The sequence below is a fragment of the Oncorhynchus nerka genome, linkage group LG12 (assembly GCF_034236695.1).
Source record: "Oncorhynchus nerka isolate Pitt River linkage group LG12, Oner_Uvic_2.0, whole genome shotgun sequence".
Lineage (NCBI taxonomy): Eukaryota > Metazoa > Chordata > Actinopteri > Salmoniformes > Salmonidae > Oncorhynchus > Oncorhynchus nerka.
In genome coordinates this window covers 23,835,568-23,855,544 of record NC_088407.1, presented here as the reverse complement: position 1 = coordinate 23,855,544, position 19,977 = coordinate 23,835,568, and the positions used below count along the sequence as shown (strand labels likewise).

At 44.2% G+C, this 19,977-nt stretch overlaps 1 protein-coding gene across 1 annotated transcript; it reads left to right on the top strand.

Annotated features, from left to right (window-relative positions):
• The first annotated feature begins 2,710 nt into the window (after positions 1-2,710).
• tm4sf5 (transmembrane 4 L six family member 5) lies at positions 2,711-10,201 on the top strand. The gene is made up of 6 exons (XM_029674362.2): positions 2,711-3,242; positions 4,427-4,507; positions 4,739-4,881; positions 8,297-8,435; positions 8,984-9,037; positions 9,961-10,201. The coding sequence occupies exons 1-6, from the start codon at positions 3,069-3,071 to the stop codon at positions 9,976-9,978; spliced, it is 609 nt and encodes a 202-aa protein (XP_029530222.1). The 5' UTR covers positions 2,711-3,068; the 3' UTR covers positions 9,979-10,201.
• Positions 10,202-19,977: the final 9,776 nt, after the last annotated feature.

The window sequence follows — 19,977 nt, the reverse complement described above, 5'->3', positions numbered from 1 at the left end:
ATATAGCCTCCACATTGTCTCGGTACTGGCACCCCTGTATATAGCCTCCACATTGTCTCGGTACTGGCACCCCCTGTATATAGCCTCCACATTGTCTCGGTACTGGCACCCCCTGTATATAGCCTCCACATTGTCTCGGTACTGGCACCCCCTGTATATAGCCTCCACATTGTCTCGGTACTGGCACCCCCTATATATAGCCTCCACATTGTCTCGGTACTGGTACCCCTGTATATAGCCTCCACATTGTCTCGGTACTGGTACCCCCTGTATATAGCCTCCACATTGTCTCGGTACTGGTACCCCCTGTATATAGCCTCCACATTGTCTCGGTACTGGCACCCCCTGTATATAGCCTCCACATTGTCTCGGTACTGGTACCCCCTGTATATAGCCTCCACATTGTCTCGGTACTGGTACCCCCTGTATATAGCCTCCACATTGTCTCGGTACTGGCACCCCCTGTATATAGCCTCCATATTGTCTCGGTACTGGTACCCCCTGTATATAGCCTCCACATTGTCTCGGTACTGGTACCCCCTGTATATAGCCTCCACATTGTCTCGGTACTGGTACCCCCTGTATATAGCCTCCACATTGTCTCGGTACTGGCACCCCCTGTATATAGCCTCCATATTGTCTCGGTACTGGTACCCCTGTATATAGCCTCCACATTGTCTCGGTACTGGTACCCCTGTATATAGCCTCCACATTGTCTCGGTACTGGCACCCCCTGTATATAGCCTCCACATTGTCTCGGTACTGGTACCCCCTGTATATAGCCTCCACATTGTCTCGGTACTGGTACCCCCTGTATATAGCCTCCACATTGTCTCGGTACTGGCACCCCCTGTATATAGCCTCCATATTGTCTCGGTACTGGTACCCCCTGTATATAGCCTCCACATTGTCTCTGTACTGGCATCCCCTGTATATAGCTTTGTTATTGTTATTACTAGATAGAGCCAGTGACACCAGTCTTTTGCTAACGCCAGGCAAACACCTGCACTCACCGTCGTTAATAGAACTGTGGGAAATTAGAGCTGCTCATGCTCCACTGGCTTCCAGTTGAAGCTCGCATCCACTACAAGACCATGGTGCTTACCTGCGGAGTAGCAAGAGGAACTGCCCCTCCCTACCTTCAGGCTATGCTCAAATCCTACACCCCAACCTGAGCACTCCGTTCTGCCACCTCAGGTCTCTTGGCCCTGCCACCCCTACGGGAGGGCAGGTCCCGCTCAGCCCAGTCCAAGCTCATATCTGTCCTGGAACCCCAATGGTGGAACCAGCTTCCCCCTGAAGCTAGGACAGCAGAATCCCTGCCCATGTTTCTAAAACATCTGAAACCCAACCTCTTCAGTATCTTAAATAATCCTCCTCCTCATCTCGAACCCCCCACTTAACCAGCACTTGTACTTTCTATGCCTGTGATATGAATGCACTAACTGTCATTTGTTCTGGATGGGAGCATCTGCTAAATTACTAGAATGTAAATGTACTCAAGTAAGTATTTTGCTGGGTGACTTTCACTTTTATATTTTCTATGAAGGTATCTTTACTTTTACTCAAGTATGACAATTGTGTACTTTTCTCACCATTGCTAAAAAGTGACACTACACATACTAAAGAGGTATACGGTTAAGGAGAACTCAACATCCAAGGTTTAACATCCACTTCACTGCAAACCGGGCCTAGCCCAATGAAACGCAATTGTACAAACATGCAAATTCACTGCTCACAGGGTCATAATACACAGTTGATCACGTAGGTTTTAGCCTGATTAATTAACACTCCATTTAGTATGATATGTTACATTTCGTATGGTATGTTTGAATTTGTGGATGTCCATCACCAATTTCATAGGATATGTTACGAATTGCAATTCGTATTATATGTTACCAATTTGCAAAACATGTTGTGAATTTTAGCTAGGTGGCTAAGTGGCTAACGGCTAAGAGGCTAACGTTAGCTAGCTGGCAAATGTTAGCGAAGCTCTGCCTTGTGTCAGTTTCTCGAGCAATTAGTTCATGACTTGGTGACTTCCTCCCTCAGCTGTCCCACGGCTTCACCACTGTATTCATCCTGTACTGTTTGTGGTTTTTAACATGCCTGCACTCATACCTGTCTGATGTCCACTGTCATTCACCGTAACATCACTGTAATATACAGTGAATGACAGAGAAGGTCAGTGTATTGGATATCCCATATGGGGGCCACACTCAAGACAGCCTTTCCAGCTAAAGGAGAGCTCCCTGGTCCAGTCCACAGCTGGATGTCAGTACAAAGAGTCCCAACATGTGAGAAATGGTCGGCGTCATTATTACCCTGCACTATGACACTCAGTAATAAAGCCCTACCACTATCGCATCACTGAGAACACTAATCAAACACGTCAATTGATACAACAGCCATAAAATGAAAATCCTAAAGGTGACTAGTTTCCATTGATGTAACCTGTCAGGCAGATTAAGTTAGTTAGGATTCTAGCATTCTAATGCGAATTGTGCTATCTTCTCCTCTGTGTCGTTGTTGGTGTGCTTGTGCTTTCCCCTACACATCCCTGTGAGATTAATCAGCCTCCGTTCACTGAGGGAGAGACAGAATCCCCCGGCCAGTCCACCAACCCCCCTCTCTGTGTTAACAAACCATAAATGTCACTGATACCAACAGCCAGAGTACACACATGGGCAGGTATCAAAGGGCAATTCTAGAATTGACTCCTGATTTAGTTCTGTTCTGTTTAGTTCCATTCCACAGGCAAGGGTTCCGCTTGTGTTCCGCTTCCAGGGGTCTACACGGAGAACTGAAGGGCTGAAGAGAAAGAGACGATTTATTGTCCAGCACAGTGGAATATACTGGACACAGTGGCTCCTGAGACCAACAACAGCCCTGTCATCTCAGCCTCTTCTTCCTCCTGCTGTGTGTCTGTCTTGATCGTGAAGTCTTTTCCCCTCCTCTTTTCTATCTACCACCTCTTCTTCAGTCTGGGTCTACTCTCCACTGTCTCGGTGTCTGTCATACCCTACCTGCAGTATCACTGAGCTATCTGGTGACGGAGTAAAGACAGTATGTGTTGCACTGGGAAGTGTTCTCGCCTGGTGGGCCTGATCCTGTTGCCCTCGGCGTTCGCCTGCATCATCTCCAACATCCTCCTGTTCTTCCCCGACGGAAAGCAGCAGGACAGCAGTCATGTCTCCCTGCAGGTCTGGCTCATGGGCGGCCTCATCGGAGGGGGGATATTCGTGAGTATATTGACTGAGCATAGATAGACACCTTGACACCACTCATTCACCTGTACGCTCATGGGGAAAAAAAGGTTCGACAGAGGGTTGGTTCTACATGGAACCCAAAAGGGTTTGACCTGGAATCCAAAAGGGTTCTTGAATGGGTTCTCACTCTGACGAACACGTTTGGAACCCTTTTTTCTGAGAGTGTACAAAGACGACAGGGACATGTCTCTCTTGTAAAAGACATGGAAATACCTGTGTAATAATGTATACATCTTTGGCTGGATCAAGGCATTTCCAGAATGTTTACATTCAGTAATAGAAGTACAATTGTGGAAGGATTTGGTATGAATAAAGATGAAAGATTATGTCAGAAAAGGAGGAAGAGGTTCCAGTTTCTACTGTATTATCACAGATGGAGAGTAACTGATTAATGGTTGACTATTTCATTACAGTGGGGAACCTATTTTACTTCCCCCACTCTATCTGTCCTCCACTCCCAGGATGCATTCATTGTGATATCAAAAGAATACCTCTCTCAAACATTACACTGAACAGAGCCACACTTGCACCAGTTCGGCAAAAGGAAGTACATGTGGGAAACAGATAGATAGTTTCCATCATCACTTTTGATATGCCATGGCCAATAAATCTTTGGTCAGGACACTACCATGTTGCAGCTATCAGAATATCCACGTTGATAGCCTTGTCAGTGGAAACTATGCAGCCTGTTTTATGTTCCCTGTGATATAATAGTGATGATAAGGACGTTTCGGGGCCGATAACAGGGTGTGTCTTTATTAACAGTGTATTCATTACTACCTGGAGGAAATGTGAACAGCTCTAGTGGTTCGAGCCAACCCACTACTGTTCTGTACTGTGTGTTAGCGCTCCCTCTTACTCCCAGTCCCATCCATCCCAGTCAGTCCTTGCCCTTTGGAACGAGAGAAGGAAAATCGATTCAGAATTGACAAATATTTGCGTAGAAGATAAGAGCATTCACGGCGCGCACACGTGCACACACTCACACACATACTGGAACGTGAACAAAGAGCTCAAGAAGTACCCATACAATCAAGTGTGTTTTTTCACAGCAATATTTTCTCTGTGTTTTAGTGCATGTTGTGATAGTTGAAGTATGATGATGATATGCAGCTTAGAAGAATTCAAGTTATTCTGTCTGTCTGTGTTCTTTTCAGATGCTGTGCCCCAGCTGTTCGGCTATCAGGGCCGGGGGCAAGGGTTGCTGTGGAAATGGTTGCTGCGGAAACCGTTGCAGAGTGAGTAGGGTTTCCAATAGATAGCACAGCCACAAAGTCAAATTGGCTATATTGTAAAATTTCATGATTTCTTTGGGTTGCTTTTTGGCCTTAATTTAAGGTTAGGGTTACGCGTAAGGTTAGCAGTGTGGAGCAGCTCGGAAGAAGAAAAAAAAGTGAAACTCAGGAAACTGATGTGAGTGAAGGAGAGGTAGAAAAGGAGGATATTAAGTGTGTGTGTGTCTCCAACAGATGCTGAACTCTGTCTTCTCGGCTGCTTTTGGTTTGGTCGGAGCTATCTACTGCACTAGTGTCTCTTCTGCGGGACTGGCCATTGGACCTAAATGTCAGATTGCTAGTGGAGAATGGAAATATCCCTTTGAGGACCTACCAGGGTGAGTTGCTCTCTCTTTCTATCGCTTTCTCCCTCCCTCCATCCCTCTCTTAAAGTGGGTATTAACTGCAATATTGACAACAGCCAGTTGATGGCAGAATAGACTAGTGGGTAAGTAGTAGACACCTCAACCCTCAACCCAGATCAAAATCAAATCAAATTGTACTGGTCACATACACATGTTTAGCAGATGTTATTGTGGGTGTAGTGACAGCAGTGATGGTTCTAGCTTGTATGGCTCCCCACCCCCCGCCAACCCCCCATAAAAGCACCATTCTGCAATAACTGTAATTTTTATTCAGACATTTGGAACAAGACAAATATATAATCATAACATTTCAAACTATATAAATATACAAATATATACAAAAATAAGACTCATAAATATCAAAAAGAAGTAACAAAGACAAATAAAAACCCATTTGTGTTGATTTGGCAATCGAGAATCAGTACATTACCCATCCCCCAACACTGTCAACCAAGAGTCAAGACTACATTACCCATCCCCCAACACTGTCAACCAAGAGTCAAGACTACATTACCCATCCCCCAACACTGTCAACCAAGAGTCAAGACTACATTACCCATCCCCCAACACTGTCAACCAAGAGTCAAGACTACATTACCCATCCCCCAACACTGTCAACCAAGAATCAAGACTACAATACCCATCCCCCAACACTGTTGGCCAAGAGTCAAGACTACATTACCCATCCCCCAACACTGTCAACCAAGAGTCAAGACTACATTACCCATCCCCCAACACTGTCAACCAAGACTCAAGACTACATTACCCATCCCCCAACACTGTTGACCAAGTCAAGACTACATTACCCATCCCCCAACACTGTCAACCAAGAGACAAGACTACATTACCCATCCCCCAACACTGTTGACCAAGAGTCAAGACTACATTATCCATCCCCCAACACTGTCAACCAAGAGTCAAGACTACATTACCCATCCCCCAACACTGTCAACCAAGAGTCAAGACTACATTACCCTTCCCCCAACACTGTTGACCAAGAATCAAGACTAAACCAATCCACCTTGGTGGTGTGTAGACTGGTTTATATTATTCTTTACGATTTCACACAAACCAGAAACAAATGCAGCAATATGTCTGTGAAACTATATATTCACATTATTATGAATTAATTGTGGTTTATTTGGTAGCATTTCATAGTGTGACTGATTTTACTAATTGCATTAGTACTGTACAAAGTTAGAGGTGTGCTATTTTGAAAGATTCCCCCTACCTCAGGCTTCCAGTGGGGACACGTGAAGTCAACCTACCCCCCGCCCACCTCACCATCTCGTACTTCTGAGTGGGAGACCTTCCCAGGAAGTAGCCTGCCTAGCTCACAAACTAGAATCAGGGCGCCCACTCCGACAAGGTTAATTGACCCACAGTTTTGGTGCGGCACCCCACCCCCGGCAAGATGTCGTCCTGGGCGGCTGCCCATGTCGCCTATACCTAAATCCGCCACTGAGGGACAGAGCATTTATCCTAAGACCAATGCAGTGATATCATTGTAAAGCTTTTGGTCATGTTTCAAGTGTTTGCAGAAGGGAGGAGCCGAGATGTCCAAGTTGTGGAAAAGATCACATTATGTGCTATAAAAGTGATGAAAATGTGACATGTTGCAATTGTGGTGGAAACCATGAAATCACATCTATCGAATGCCCCACATTGGATTTTCTTTTCACCTTGTTTTGGTTTCAATCCGTCCAGTTGGTGGCGGCAACACATCTTTTTGGGATGTAGCTGTTTGAGTTTCTGCCTATAGCTAGGGAGGAGCAAAATGGAGTCGTGGTCAGATTTGCCGAGGGAGGGAGGAAAAAGCTGAGTAGCAGCGGTCTAATGTTTTCTTAGAGCGAGTGCTACAGTCATGGTGTTAGTAGAATTTCGGTAGCGTTTTCCTCAAATTTGCTTTGTTAAAAATCCCAGCTACAATAAATGCAGCCTCAGGATATGTGGTTTCCAGTTTGCATAAAGTCAGTGAAGTTCTTTGAGGGCCGCCGTGGTATCGGCTTGAGGGGGAGTATACACAGCTGTGACTATAACCGAAGAGAATTCTCTTGGGAGGTAATAAGGTTGGCATTTGATTGTGAGGTATTCTAGGTCGGGTGAACAAAATGACTTGAGTTTATGTATGTTATCACAATCACACCATGAGTAGTTAATCATGAAACATACACATCCACCTTGCTTATTCCCCGAGAGTTCTTTAATCGTGTCTGCCCAATGTACTGAGAACCCAGCTGGCTGTATGGACAAAGACAGTATATCCCAAGAAAGCCATGTTTCCGTGAAACAGAGTATGATACAATCCCTGATGTCTCTCAGGAAGGAGATTCTCGCCCTGAGCTTTTCTACTTTATTATCCAGAGACTGAACATAAGTGAGTAATATACTCGGAAGCGGGGGATGATGTGCGCGCCTCCTGAGTCGGACTAGAAGTCCACTCCGAATACTTCTTCTCCGCCGGCATGTTTTGGATCAGCCTCTGGAATCAGTTCAATTGCCCAGGAAAGTCGTATTCCCGGTCTTAATCCTGGTGAGTTACCGCCGCTTTGATATCCAATAGCTATTTCTGGCAATATTTAAAAACACAACATTTTCTGGGCTAATAATGTAAGAAATAACACACAAAAAAACGAAATACTACAAAGTTGCTTAGGAGCTAGAAGCAGAGCTGCCTTATCTGTCGGCGCCATCTTGCCCTCACCCGGCTTGATGGAGAAGAGGACCAGGTTCCACAGGGCCGCATTGACAGGGATCACACACAGGTCTCACAGGGAGTGGTCAAACAGACTCAGTCTGGGAGCACTAGGGCTCTGAATGTTTCTTGACCACCTCAACTAACCCAGGCCCGTCGTTTGTCCTGGTCAGGTCACATAGTTAATAACATATCAAACAGCTAAATGGCATCATGACAGAGTTGCAACACGTTTATGCTAGAAGTAGTCAACAGAAGGATGTTGGCGTTTCTGTGGTGTACGTGCAACGGCAGTCAGAGTCAAAGATAATGCTGTGGTTGAAGGGAATCACGTGTAACAGCTGATTACTGAAATGATGATAATGACAGATGTCTGCACAGTTTTAACCGGTCCTCCCTTTTGCTACTTACTGAATAACATCTCTCTTCTCTGCCTATCTTTTCAACTTCTCCTCTCTTCACTAAACCTGCCTCTTAATCTTGACTTTCCCTCAATACTTTACTTTCTCCCCTCTGTTCATAATGTATCTATGTAAAACACATTGGACTACATCATTGCTCTAACCCTCTTTTGCATTTCCTCTCTACTCTCCCTCTCTTCCCTCTTATCCCTAAACCACTCTCATCCGTCCCTGTCCTTTTTCACCCCTTTCTTCCTCCCTCCTCCCATCCCCCTCTCCCCCTCCTCTATAGTGGGAACAGCAGTTACCTGTTTGACCACTCTCTGTGGGACCTGTGTGTGATCCCTGCCAATGCGGCCCTGTGGCACCTGGTCCTCTTCTCCATCACGCTGGGCCTGGGGGGCCTGCAACTCATCCTCTGTGGCATCCAGGTCAGAGAATTGAATGGAACACATAGGCTATGTCCCAAATGGTACCCTATTACCTATATACTAGTGCACTACTTTTGACCAGAACTCTATGGGCCCTGGTCACAAGTTGTGCACTATAAAGGGAATAAGGTGCATTTTGGGGCATAGACATACTGTCATAATGATGCATGTAATTTTTGCTCCTTTGCACCCTAGCATCTCTACTTGTACACTCACCTTCTGCACATCTGTCACTCCAATGTTTAATTGCTATATTGTAATTATTTCGTCACTATGGCCTATTTATTGCCTTACCTCCGGTATCCTACCTCATTTGCACACACTGTATATAGACCTTTTTTCTACTGCATTATTGCCTGTATGTCTGTTTTACTCCATGTGTAACTCTGTGTTGTTGTTTGTGCATCACTGCTGTGCTTTATCTTGGCCAGGTCTCAGTTGTAAATGAGAACTTGTTCTCAACTAGCCTGCCTGGTTAAATAAAGGTGAAATAAATAACGTTTAAAAATGATTATTATATTTTTTAAATGTATCACTGTGGCATCCAGGTGGTCAACGGCTGCATCGGCTGCTTCTGTGGGGACTGCCGTGATGACAAGGAGGTAATTAAACCAATTCATCTGATTATCAATTGATTTTAAATGACTGTTGATTCATTAGAAGTAATTATATTATATTGCTGACCAGTGTTTCTGCAGAAGTAATAATTCTGTTGTAACATTTGAGTTGGGGAGTGTTGAGTTGTGGTTCTGAAGTAAAACAATGCCATTTATAAGAAATGTAACATTTACAGTATAGCACAACATGTCTGTATAGTTGGGTAAGGGTCATGTGAAAAAATGACACAGAAACCACTCTAACAAGCATTTATGAAAGGTTACTATTACCTGAGTAGCATCTGATGACCCAACACAGGTAGCCTAGTGATTAGAGCGTTGGACTAGTAACTGAAAGGTTGCTAGATCAAATCCCAGAGCTGACAAGGTAAAAATCTGTTGTTCTGCCCCTGAACAGGCAGTTAACCCACTGTTCCTAGGCCGTCATTGTAAATAAGAATGCGTTCTTAACTGACTTGCCTAGTTAAATAAAGATGAAAAATAAGCCTAATTTGATTGAAGTCCAGCTCAGTGAAATCCAGGCTAAAATGAATAAATCAATGGGTGGTTTAAGATTAAGCTGAGATGTAGTTGCTGAGCGAACATACAGTAAGAGTAGGCCCGTGTTGTGTACCTTTATTCACTCACCTTGTGCATCCCAAATGGCACCCTATTCCTTATATAGTGCACTACTTTTGACCAGAGCCTATGGCGCCCTAGGGAATAGGATGCCATTTCGGACGCTTGCATATATATTCATATCCATTGACTCTTGATGAATTACTGTGTCAAATCAGTGATGTATAAAATATCGAACATTAACGATATGAATTACTCTTCTTCCAGAAACCACAATACCCTGAATCTGAGGTTGCCTTTTCAAGAAGTGATTATGAACACATATAATTGTTTCTGTTTTATTTTTTCAGGATGATGGTGGATTGTGAGATGGAGCGAGAAAAGAAGTAGAGAGGACTGCTCTGCAATGCCACAGCCTATTTTAATGACGACTAGTGCTGAGCGATTAGTGCTTTTTCAGGTCGGTTCAGTTTCGGTTCGATTATAAAAAATGATCACGGTTTTTGATTTTGCGTTCGATTATATAATACACTATACGTTATGTGTGTTGAATGCTGTAACAACACAGAATAAAACATTTAATACAAGTCCCATGGTGGTAGTGACGGTCCTTTACTGCTTATTACTTATTAACCATAATTTATTCACATTACTTTACTTTATGACTTCATTATTTCTTTCCAAGTCAGTTCAGTTCAGGCTTGATCTGATTTAATCCCTACAGAAACTGCACATTGAGCTCACAGAAAAGAACCAAACTAAATGGAATTCAAATCATTTAACCGACGTCTTTCAATAAGTTGTTTTAAAAAAACAAAAAATAACCAACATTTCGGTTAATCGCTCAGTACTACTGATGACATACCAGCACCAGGACTGCCAATCACTTACTACACAACTTTTTTTTAAGTGCCTATCTGCCAGGAGCTTTTCCCTTTTGTGTTTGAAGCATATTGTCTACTTCTAATATGTTCACATCATGCCAGTGTGCCATATCAATCATAGTCATTGTAGTTCTTTCATCTCAAAACTGCCATGTCATAGTTGTAACCCTTGCTTCTGTTTCATGTGTTGCCCATGAAAACATCATACAGTACGTCATCTGAGGATTCCTCCGGAGTTTCTCAAGTTATTTTCCATTCTTTATTTCAATTATTTTAAGCAACCATTTCTTTAACATGATCGTTTGTATATTTATTTGTATAATCACATACCTCAAAACAATACAAATAAGCAATAAAACTTTTGGGAAATTAGACATGTTTTTCTGTTATTGGTCAAGTAGTCATTGGTCAAGTAGCCTATGAAGTCTTAATGATCTGGGTTCTGGTAATTCAATACTGGCCAACAGTTAATGAAGAAGGCAGACAACTGAGAAGTTCACATGTATCAAAGCCCTAACCCAACTTGACCCAGAATTACATAATGGAAAGCAATAAAGAATCCCTTGATTAAGCACAAAAACTGTACATCCGGTAAACTCAATAGGAATGATTCACTTTAATAACTGTGTGATACGTAAGCAGAATCACTGGTCTGTTAAACCTGTCAATAACTGACATCAAGTTTTTTGCAGGCTGTCAGAAGCATAGGGATAGATAGAAGAGAGAGAGAGAGATAGAGAGGAGATAGCTTTCATTAGTTGTGTTAGACACAGGCAGCCAGCTCAGAACTAACAGAAGTGTGCATCAGGGGCAGGTGAGAGGTCACAGCGAGCCCTGTGGTGACCGTAAGACATACAGATGGAAAACCTGATGTCTGGGGCCGGAGTGGACTGGAGTGAGTTGCTGCTTTCGTGTAGTAGTAGAACAAGATCAGTTTAAGCTCGTAATCTTTTGTTGCCACCGAGCAGCTTTGTGGTAATTGTTACCTAACTTTCCAGATAAACACCCTTACTAGCACTAGAAGGGGATAAATATAGATTCTTTCCTCAATAGGAAAACAAGCTGAAAGAGGGCGAGAAAAGCAGAGAGGCTGTTGTATGACTGTCAGACTGACAGAGGAATACTGCACATAAGAAAAGTCAATTGGGATACTTAGTCAGTTGTACAACTGAAATGTGTCTTCCGCATTTAATCCAACCCCTCTGTATCAGAGAGTTGCGGGGGACTGCCATAATCAACATCTATGTCTTCGGCGACCGGGGAACAGTGGGTTAACTGCCTTGCTCAGGGGCAGAAGGACAGATCTTTACCTTGTCATTTCAGGGATTTAATCCAGCAACCTTTCAGTTACTGGCCCAACGTTCTAAACACTAGGCTACCTGCCAGGCTCCTATGTCAGGTAGCTCTGTTATAAAATAAGACTAGGCAGGACAACGTGTGGGGGGGGTGAAGGGAAATGGAAAAACAGAGAAAGAGTTTACAGAGACAAAAAGAGAAAGAGAGATGGAAGGGGGCATTCTTTGACTCTTTCTCATGTGACTTACACACAAACAGAATGAGGCTGAATAAGAGAAGGCCAAGAAAGCTAAAAGAGGACACGAGCTGAAGATGAGAGGGCGAGAGGAAGATATAGAGGAAATGGACAAACAATTAGAAGGCATTGGCCAGTTTGGTAAGTCGAGTATGAAGCCAAGACTTCTTGTGATTTATACCCATTATTTGGCACTCAACCCCTTATTTCCCGAAAACATCTGCCCTACTCCCCTTCTCACTCCCCCCATAGGACCCTGACCCCGTCTGGCCCAAAGAGGCAGACCAAGACAGATCAGAACCAATTATTTCAACCAAAAAGGGTTATTCGGCTGTCCCCATAGGAGAACCCTTTGAAGAACCCCTTTTTGTTCAAGGAAGAACATTTTGGGGTTCCATGTAGAACCCTCTCCACAGAAGGTTCTACATGGAACCCAAAATAGTTATACCTGGATCCAAAAGAGTTCACCTGGAAGCAAAAAGGGTTCTCCTATGGGGACAACTGCAGAACCCTTTTGGTCCTAAAGTAATCCCTCACCCCCTCCCCTGAAAAGATTTAGATGACACTGTTCCACTGTCAGGTGAAACCCTTTTGGAACTAAATGACTTAAATGTAATGTAAATGGAACCTTTCCCTCTAGACTCTGATTCCCCATCTGGGCTGAGGAGACAGAATGGAACAGAGCAAAACAGAACACAACTGGTTTCAACTGGTCATAACAGCTTATACACAACTCAAAAGTTTTAGAACACCTACTGATTCAAGGGTTTTCCATTATTTTTACTATTTTCTACATCGTTGAATAATAGTGAAGACATCAAAACTATGAAATAACACAAGGAATCATGTAGTAACCAATAAAGTGTTAAACAAATCAAAATGTATTTTATATTTGAGATTCTTCAAATAGCCACCCTTGCCTTGATGACAGCTTTGCACACTCTTGGCATTCTCTCGACCAGCTTTACCTGGAATGCTTTTCCAACAGTCTTGAAGGAGTTCCCACATGTGCTAAGCACTTGCTGGCTGCTTTTCCTTCACTCTGCGGTCTGACCCATCCCAAACCATCTCAATTTGGACGAGGTCGGGGGATTGTGGAGGCCAGGTCATCTGATGCAGCACTCCATCACTCTCCTTCTTGGTCAAATAGCCCTTACACAAGAAAAACAAATGATAGTCCCACTAAGCTTAAACCAGATGGGATGGCGTATTGCTGCAGAATGCTTTGGTAGCCATGCTGGTTAAGTGTGCCTTGAATTCTAAATAAATCACAGACAGTGTCACCAGCAAAGTGCATCTCAGAGCAAAAACTAAAACATGAGGTCGAAGGAATTGTCTGTAGAGCTCCGGGACAGGATTATGTTGAGGCACGGTACTGGGAAGGGTACCAAAACATTTCTGTAGCATTGAAGGTCCCTAAGATGAAAATGGAAGAAGTTTGGAACCACCAAGAACCCAATGGTCACTCTGACAGAGCTCCAGAATTCCTCTGTGGAGATGGGAGAACCTTCCAGAACACAACCATCTCTGCAACACTCTCCAATCAGGCCTTTATGGTAGAGTGGCCAGACGAAAGCTACTTCTCAGTAAGGCACATGATAACCCGCTTGGAGTTTGCCAAAAGGCACCTAAAGACTCTCAGGCCATGAGAAACAAGATTATCTGGTCTGATGAAACCAAGATTGAACTATTTGGCCTGAATGCCAAGCGTTACGTCTGGAGGAAACCTGACATCATCCCTACGGTGAAGCATGGTGGTGGCAGCAGCATGCTGTGGGGATGTTTTTCAGCAGGAGGGGCGGGGAGAGTGGCCCTGCTTGAGCTTGGACTTAAACCCTATCGAACATCTCTGGAGAGACCTGAACATAGTATTGTGTGTAAATGGATGAGGGAAAAAAAACATTGAAATCATTTTAGAATGAGGCTGTAACATAACAAAATGTGGAAAAAGTCTAAGGAGTCTGAATACTTTCCAAATGCCCTGTGTATGGGCTATTCTTGTTCAGAATAACAGCAAATGACATTGTTATTCTGCTATTCTTTCAACTGTCTTCCTTTCTCTCATTTCCTTTTTCCTTGTCTTCTTTCCTTCCCCAGGGATACTATCATGCCAGGAGTCAGCAGATCAGCAACCAAAGAGCTGGTTTGAAACAACAGACCTGGTGCCCAGACCACGGCTGCTGTGGGCTGCTGTACCCAGACACACTAACTCTGACGAAGCATTGACCACCTCTGTAATTACATCCATATGATTACACAAACCAATCCTGACCCAGGCCAACCATAGGGTGCCAACCCACAGAGTAGACAAACAGACGGAGGAGAACATAGACACAATGGAGCGGGACGGGACAGAACAGCACAGAATAGGACAGGACCGAACAGCACCGGACAGGAAAGAGCAGGGCAGGACTGTGCTAACAGGTATTATGGACAATAAAGTATATTGTATCGTGCAGAGAGTATGTATTCTAGATGATTCAAATATGACACTTTGGCCAAAGTCAACATTCACAGTATGACCATTGTACAGTACACATCTACTCTCTCTAATATGAAAATGTTCCACTACTTATGTATCTGGGTAGATGATCGAATTCATCCATAACAGATCCTAACATCAAGCTGTATCGAAACAGAGAAGAGTCTAGATTACCTTTCAAAACGTGTCAATGTCCAAACCAACAAGACATTCTGCTTGCTTCTCAAGGATGGGTACCTGTTTTCACATTACTGTTACTATGTCGACATCAGCCAAGCCTCCATATTCTAGACATGTTTGTTAGTGTATGTTGATGCACCATAAACAGAGTTTATACAACAGACATCACGTTAGTTTCGCCCCCCACAGCAGCTTCATCTAAATGGAGCTCTGAGTACAGAGGAATTTGTAAATGATAAGCAACAAGCGACAAGAGAGAAAAATAATGTATGATACCGATCTTTGAAATCATAGTTCTGTGAAACATTTCAAGGAATATATATATCGTTTTAGTAAATTGTTATTTGGTTTGCTGGTTGGTTTTATCATCAACATGTATTTGTGGTGGCTGGTAGGATCCTATATGGAATGGTTGTCTAGGTCTTGTTTTCTGTTCTATTTGTTCCCATGCCACAAAGGAAGGTGAGGGTACAAGAAGAGGGGAGAGAGAGTTGGGACTCCTAAATGGGAAGAAAGAGGGAACGGGAGGGGAGGGAAGGGGACATCATGTCCTCAAGCTGCTGGACACAAGAACCAGCTGAGGGCGACGTCAACCGGCTTGTCCCCCAGGCCCCCTTATCCCGGCCCCTGCCAAAACCCACAAGAGCCTGGATGTGTGGGAAGTTGGGAACATCTTGAGGTCTGAAGGAGGAGGAGGAGGAGGAGGAGGAGGAGGAGGAGGAGAGGGGGATGGGGAGAAGCGAGTGAGAAGAGTAAACACTTGTTAGACACACAGGCCCAGATTTGATCTGACTGGTTGAGTATTTGAATTACTGACTTTGATTCAAATGTTGATAATTTGTTGATCATTGAATAGTATTAGTCCCCCCATTTAGTTTACTGCATTTGGTGCACTGTGTAGATATACATGAAAAGGCCCTTATCAGTCATGCAGTGGTGTTGGGTATAAACAACAGATGTATTGTAATACAGCAGGTTGAAGATGCTTAGTTGGGACATCTCTCCATAGGGTGCTAACCCACAGAGTAGACAGACCTAAGAGGAAAACAAAGACACTATGGAGCAGAACAGAACGGGACAGGACAGGACGGGATGGGACAGAACAGGACGGGAAAGAACAGGACAGGACAGGACAGAACAGGACAGGACGGAACAGAACAGAACAGAACTGACAGACCAGGACGGGACAGAACAGGACGGGACAGAACAGGACGGGAGAGAACAGGACAGGACGGGACAGAACAGGACGGGAAATAACAGGACAGGACGGGACAGGACAGGACGGGAAATAACAGGACAGGACGGGACAGGACAGGACAGAACAGGACGGGAGAGAACAGGACGGGACGGGACAGAACAGGACGGGAAATAACAGGACAGGACGGGACAGGACAGGACGGGAAATAACAGGACGGGACAGGACAGGACGGGACGGGACAGAACAGGACGGGAAATAACAGGACAGAACGGGACAGGACAGGACGGGACGGGACAGAACAGGACGGGAAAGAACAGGACAGGACGGGACAGAACAGGACGGGACAGAACAGGACGGGAGAGAACAGGACAGGACGGAACAGGACGGGACAGAACAGGACAGAATGGGACAGAACAGAACTGACAGACCAGGATGGGACAGGACGGGACAGAACAGGACGGGACAGAACAGGACTTTACAGAACAGGACGGGGCGGGACAGAACAGGACGGGACAGGACGGGACAGAACAGGACTTTACAGAACAGGACGGGGCGGGACAGAACAGGACGGGACAGGACGGGACAGAACAGGACTTTACAGAACAGGACGGGGCGGGACAGGACGGGACAGAACTTTACAGAACAGGACAGAACAGAACAGGATGGGACAGGACAGGACGGGACAGAACAGAAGAGGACTTTACAGAACAGGACGGGAAGGGACAGGACGGGACAGAACAGGACAGAACAGGACGGGATGGGACAGGACAGGATGGGACAGGATGGGACAGGACGGGACAGAACAGGACGGGACAGACCAGACCAGACCAGGACAGGACAGGAAAGAGCAGGGCAGGACTGTGCTAACAGGTATTATAGTGTATTGTTTTGTGTATTTGTATGCTGACTTCACAAATTGAATTTCCATTTAATGGACAATAAAATATATTGTATCTTGCAGAGAGTATGTATTCTAGATGATTCAAATATGACACTTTGACCAAAGACAACATTCACAGTATGACCATTAGGTAGATGATCAAATTCAACCATAACAGATCCTAACATCAAGCTGTTTCGAATCAGAGAAGAGTCTAGATTACCTTTCAAAACTTGTTAATGTCCAAACCAAGAAGGCTTTCTGCTTGCTTCTCAAGGATAGGTACCTGTTTTCACATTACTGTTACTATGATGGCATCATGAGAGCTTGAGACTAAACGGTTCTATCTGCATTTTTATCAAAATGTAGTTATTGACATTTAGCCTTATTCTGTTCGATGTTCTCTACCTATATAGTATTCTAAATATCCCCATTCATGTTAAGTTCAAAAGAATATAAGATGAAAATTGCTGACACCATTTAAACCAATGAGGGCATGGAAATGTAAAGCCAATTATCTCAGAATCGTATTTTTTTTCAGCTAGAACCTTAGAGTCCCAAGCTCTCGATTCAGCCAAGCCTCCACATTCTAAGCATGTTTGTTAGAGTATGTTGATGCACAATAAATAGAGTTCATACAACAGACATCACATTAGTATTGCCGCCACCGCAGCTTCATCATTTAAATGGAGCTCTGAGTACGGAGGAATTTGAGCTGTTGTAAATAATAAGCGGAAAGCGACAAGAGAGAAAAAGCATGTATGATATTGATCTTTGACATCATATTTCTAGGAAACAGTTCAAGGAATATGTACAGTGGGGCAAAAAAGTTTTTAGTCAGCCACCAATTGTGCAAGTTCTCCCACTTAAAAAGATGAGAGAGGCCTGTAATTTTCATCATAGGTACACTTCAACTATGACAGACAAAATGAGGGGAAAAAATCCAGAAAATCACATTGTAGGATTTTTAATGAATTTATTTGCAAATGATTGTGGAAAATAAGTATTTGTTCAATAACAAAAGTTTATTTCAATACTTTGTTATATACCCTTTATTGGCAATGACAGAGGTCAAACGTTTTCTGTAAGGTTTTCACACACTGTTGCTGGTATTTTGGCCCATTCCTCCATGCAGATCTCCTCTAGAGCAGTGATGTTTTGGGGCTGTTGCTGGGCAACACGGACTTTCAACTACCTCCAAAGATTTTCTATGGGGTTGAGATCTGGAGACTGGCTAGGCCACTCCAGGACCTTGAAATGCTTCTTACGAAGCCACTCCTTCGTTGCCCGTGTAACGGATGTGAAATGGCTAGCTAGTTAGCGGTGTTCGCGCTAAATAGCGTTTCAATCGGTGACGTCACTTGCTCTGAGACCTTGAAGTAGTAGTTCCCCTTGCTCTGCAAGGGCCGTGGCTTTTGTGGAGCGATGGGTAACGATGCTTCGTGGGTGACTGTTGTTGATGTGTGCAGAGGGTCCCTGGTTCGCGCCCGGGTATGGGCGAGGGGACGGTCTAAAGTTATACTGTTACATTGGTGCCGTGACCCGGATCACTGGTTTCTGCGGAAAAGGAGGAGGTCAAAAGGGGGGTGAGTGTAACGGATGTGAAATGGCTAGATAGTTAGCGGTGTTCGCGCTAAATAGCGTTTCAATCGGTGACGTCACTTGCTCTGAGACCTTGAAGTAGTAGTTCCCCTTGCTCTGCAAGGGCCGCGGCTTTTGTGGAGCGATGGGTAACGATGCTTCGTGGTTGACTGTTGTTGATGTGTGCAGAGGGTCCCTGGTTCGCGCCCAGGTATGGGCGAGGGGACGGTCTAAAGTTATACTGTTACACCCGGGCTGTGTGTTTGGGATCATTGTCATGCTGAAAAACCAAGCCATGTTTAATCTTCAATGCCCTTGCTGATGGAAGGAGGTTTTCACTCAAAATCTCACGATACATGGCCCCATTCATTCTTTCCTTTACACGGATCAGTTGTCCTGGTCCCTTTGCAGAAAAACAGCCCCAAAGCATGATGTTTCCACCCCCATGCTTCACAGTAGGTATGGTGTTCTTTGGATGCAACTCAGCATTCTTTGTCCTCCAAACACGACGAGTTGAGTTTTTACCAAAAAGTTATATTTTGCTTTCATCTGACCATATGACATTCTCCCAATCTTCTTCTGGATCATCCAAATGCTCTCTAGCAAACTTCAGACGGGCCTGGGCATGTACTGGCTTAAGCAGGGGGACACGTCTGGCACTGCAGGATTTGAGTCCCTGGCGGTGTAGTGTGTTACTGATGGTAGGCTTTGTTACTTTGGTCCCAGCTCTCTGCAGGTCATTCCCTAGGTCCCCCCGTGTGGTTCTGGGATTTTTGCTCACCATTCTTGTGATCATTTTGACCCCACGGGGTGAGATCTTGCGTGGAGCCCCAGATCGAGGGAGATTATCAGTGGTCTTGTATGTCTTCCATTTCCTAATAATTGCTCCCACAGTTGATTTCTTCAAACCAAGCTGCTTACCTATTGCAGATTCAGTCTTCCCAGCCTGGTGCAGGTCTACAATTTTGTTTCTGGTGTCCTTTGACAGCTCTTTGGTCTTGGCCATAGTGGAGTTTGGAGTGTGACTGTTTGAGGTTGTGGACAGGTGTCTTTTATACTGATAACAAGTTCAAACAGGTGCCATTAATACAGGTGGAGGACAGAGGAGCCTCTTAAAGAAGAAGTTACAGGTCTGTGAGAGCCAGAAATCTTGCTTGTTTGTAGGTGACCAAATACTTATTTTCCACCATAATTTGCAAATAAATTCATTACAAATCCTACAATGTGATATTCTGGATTTTTATTTCTCATTTTGTCTGTCATAGTTGAAGTGTACCTATGATGAAAATCATCTTTTTAAGTGGTAGAATCTGCACAATTGGTGGCTGACTAAATACTTTTTTTTTGCCCCACTGTACCTAGTTTTAACAGATAGTTTTTTGGTTTGCTGGTTGCTTAAAAATAAAATACAATTGTATTGGTCACATGCACTGAACAGGTGTACAACAGGTGTAGAATTTACAGTGTGATGCTTACTAACGAGCCCATTCCCAACAGTGCAGAGTTAAAGAAATGAGAAATAGTAACAGAATAAAAACAATAACGTGATTATCATCAACAGAAAGAGGAAAGAGGGAACGGGAGGGGAGGGGAGGGAAGGGGACATCATGTCCTCAAGCTGCTGGACACAA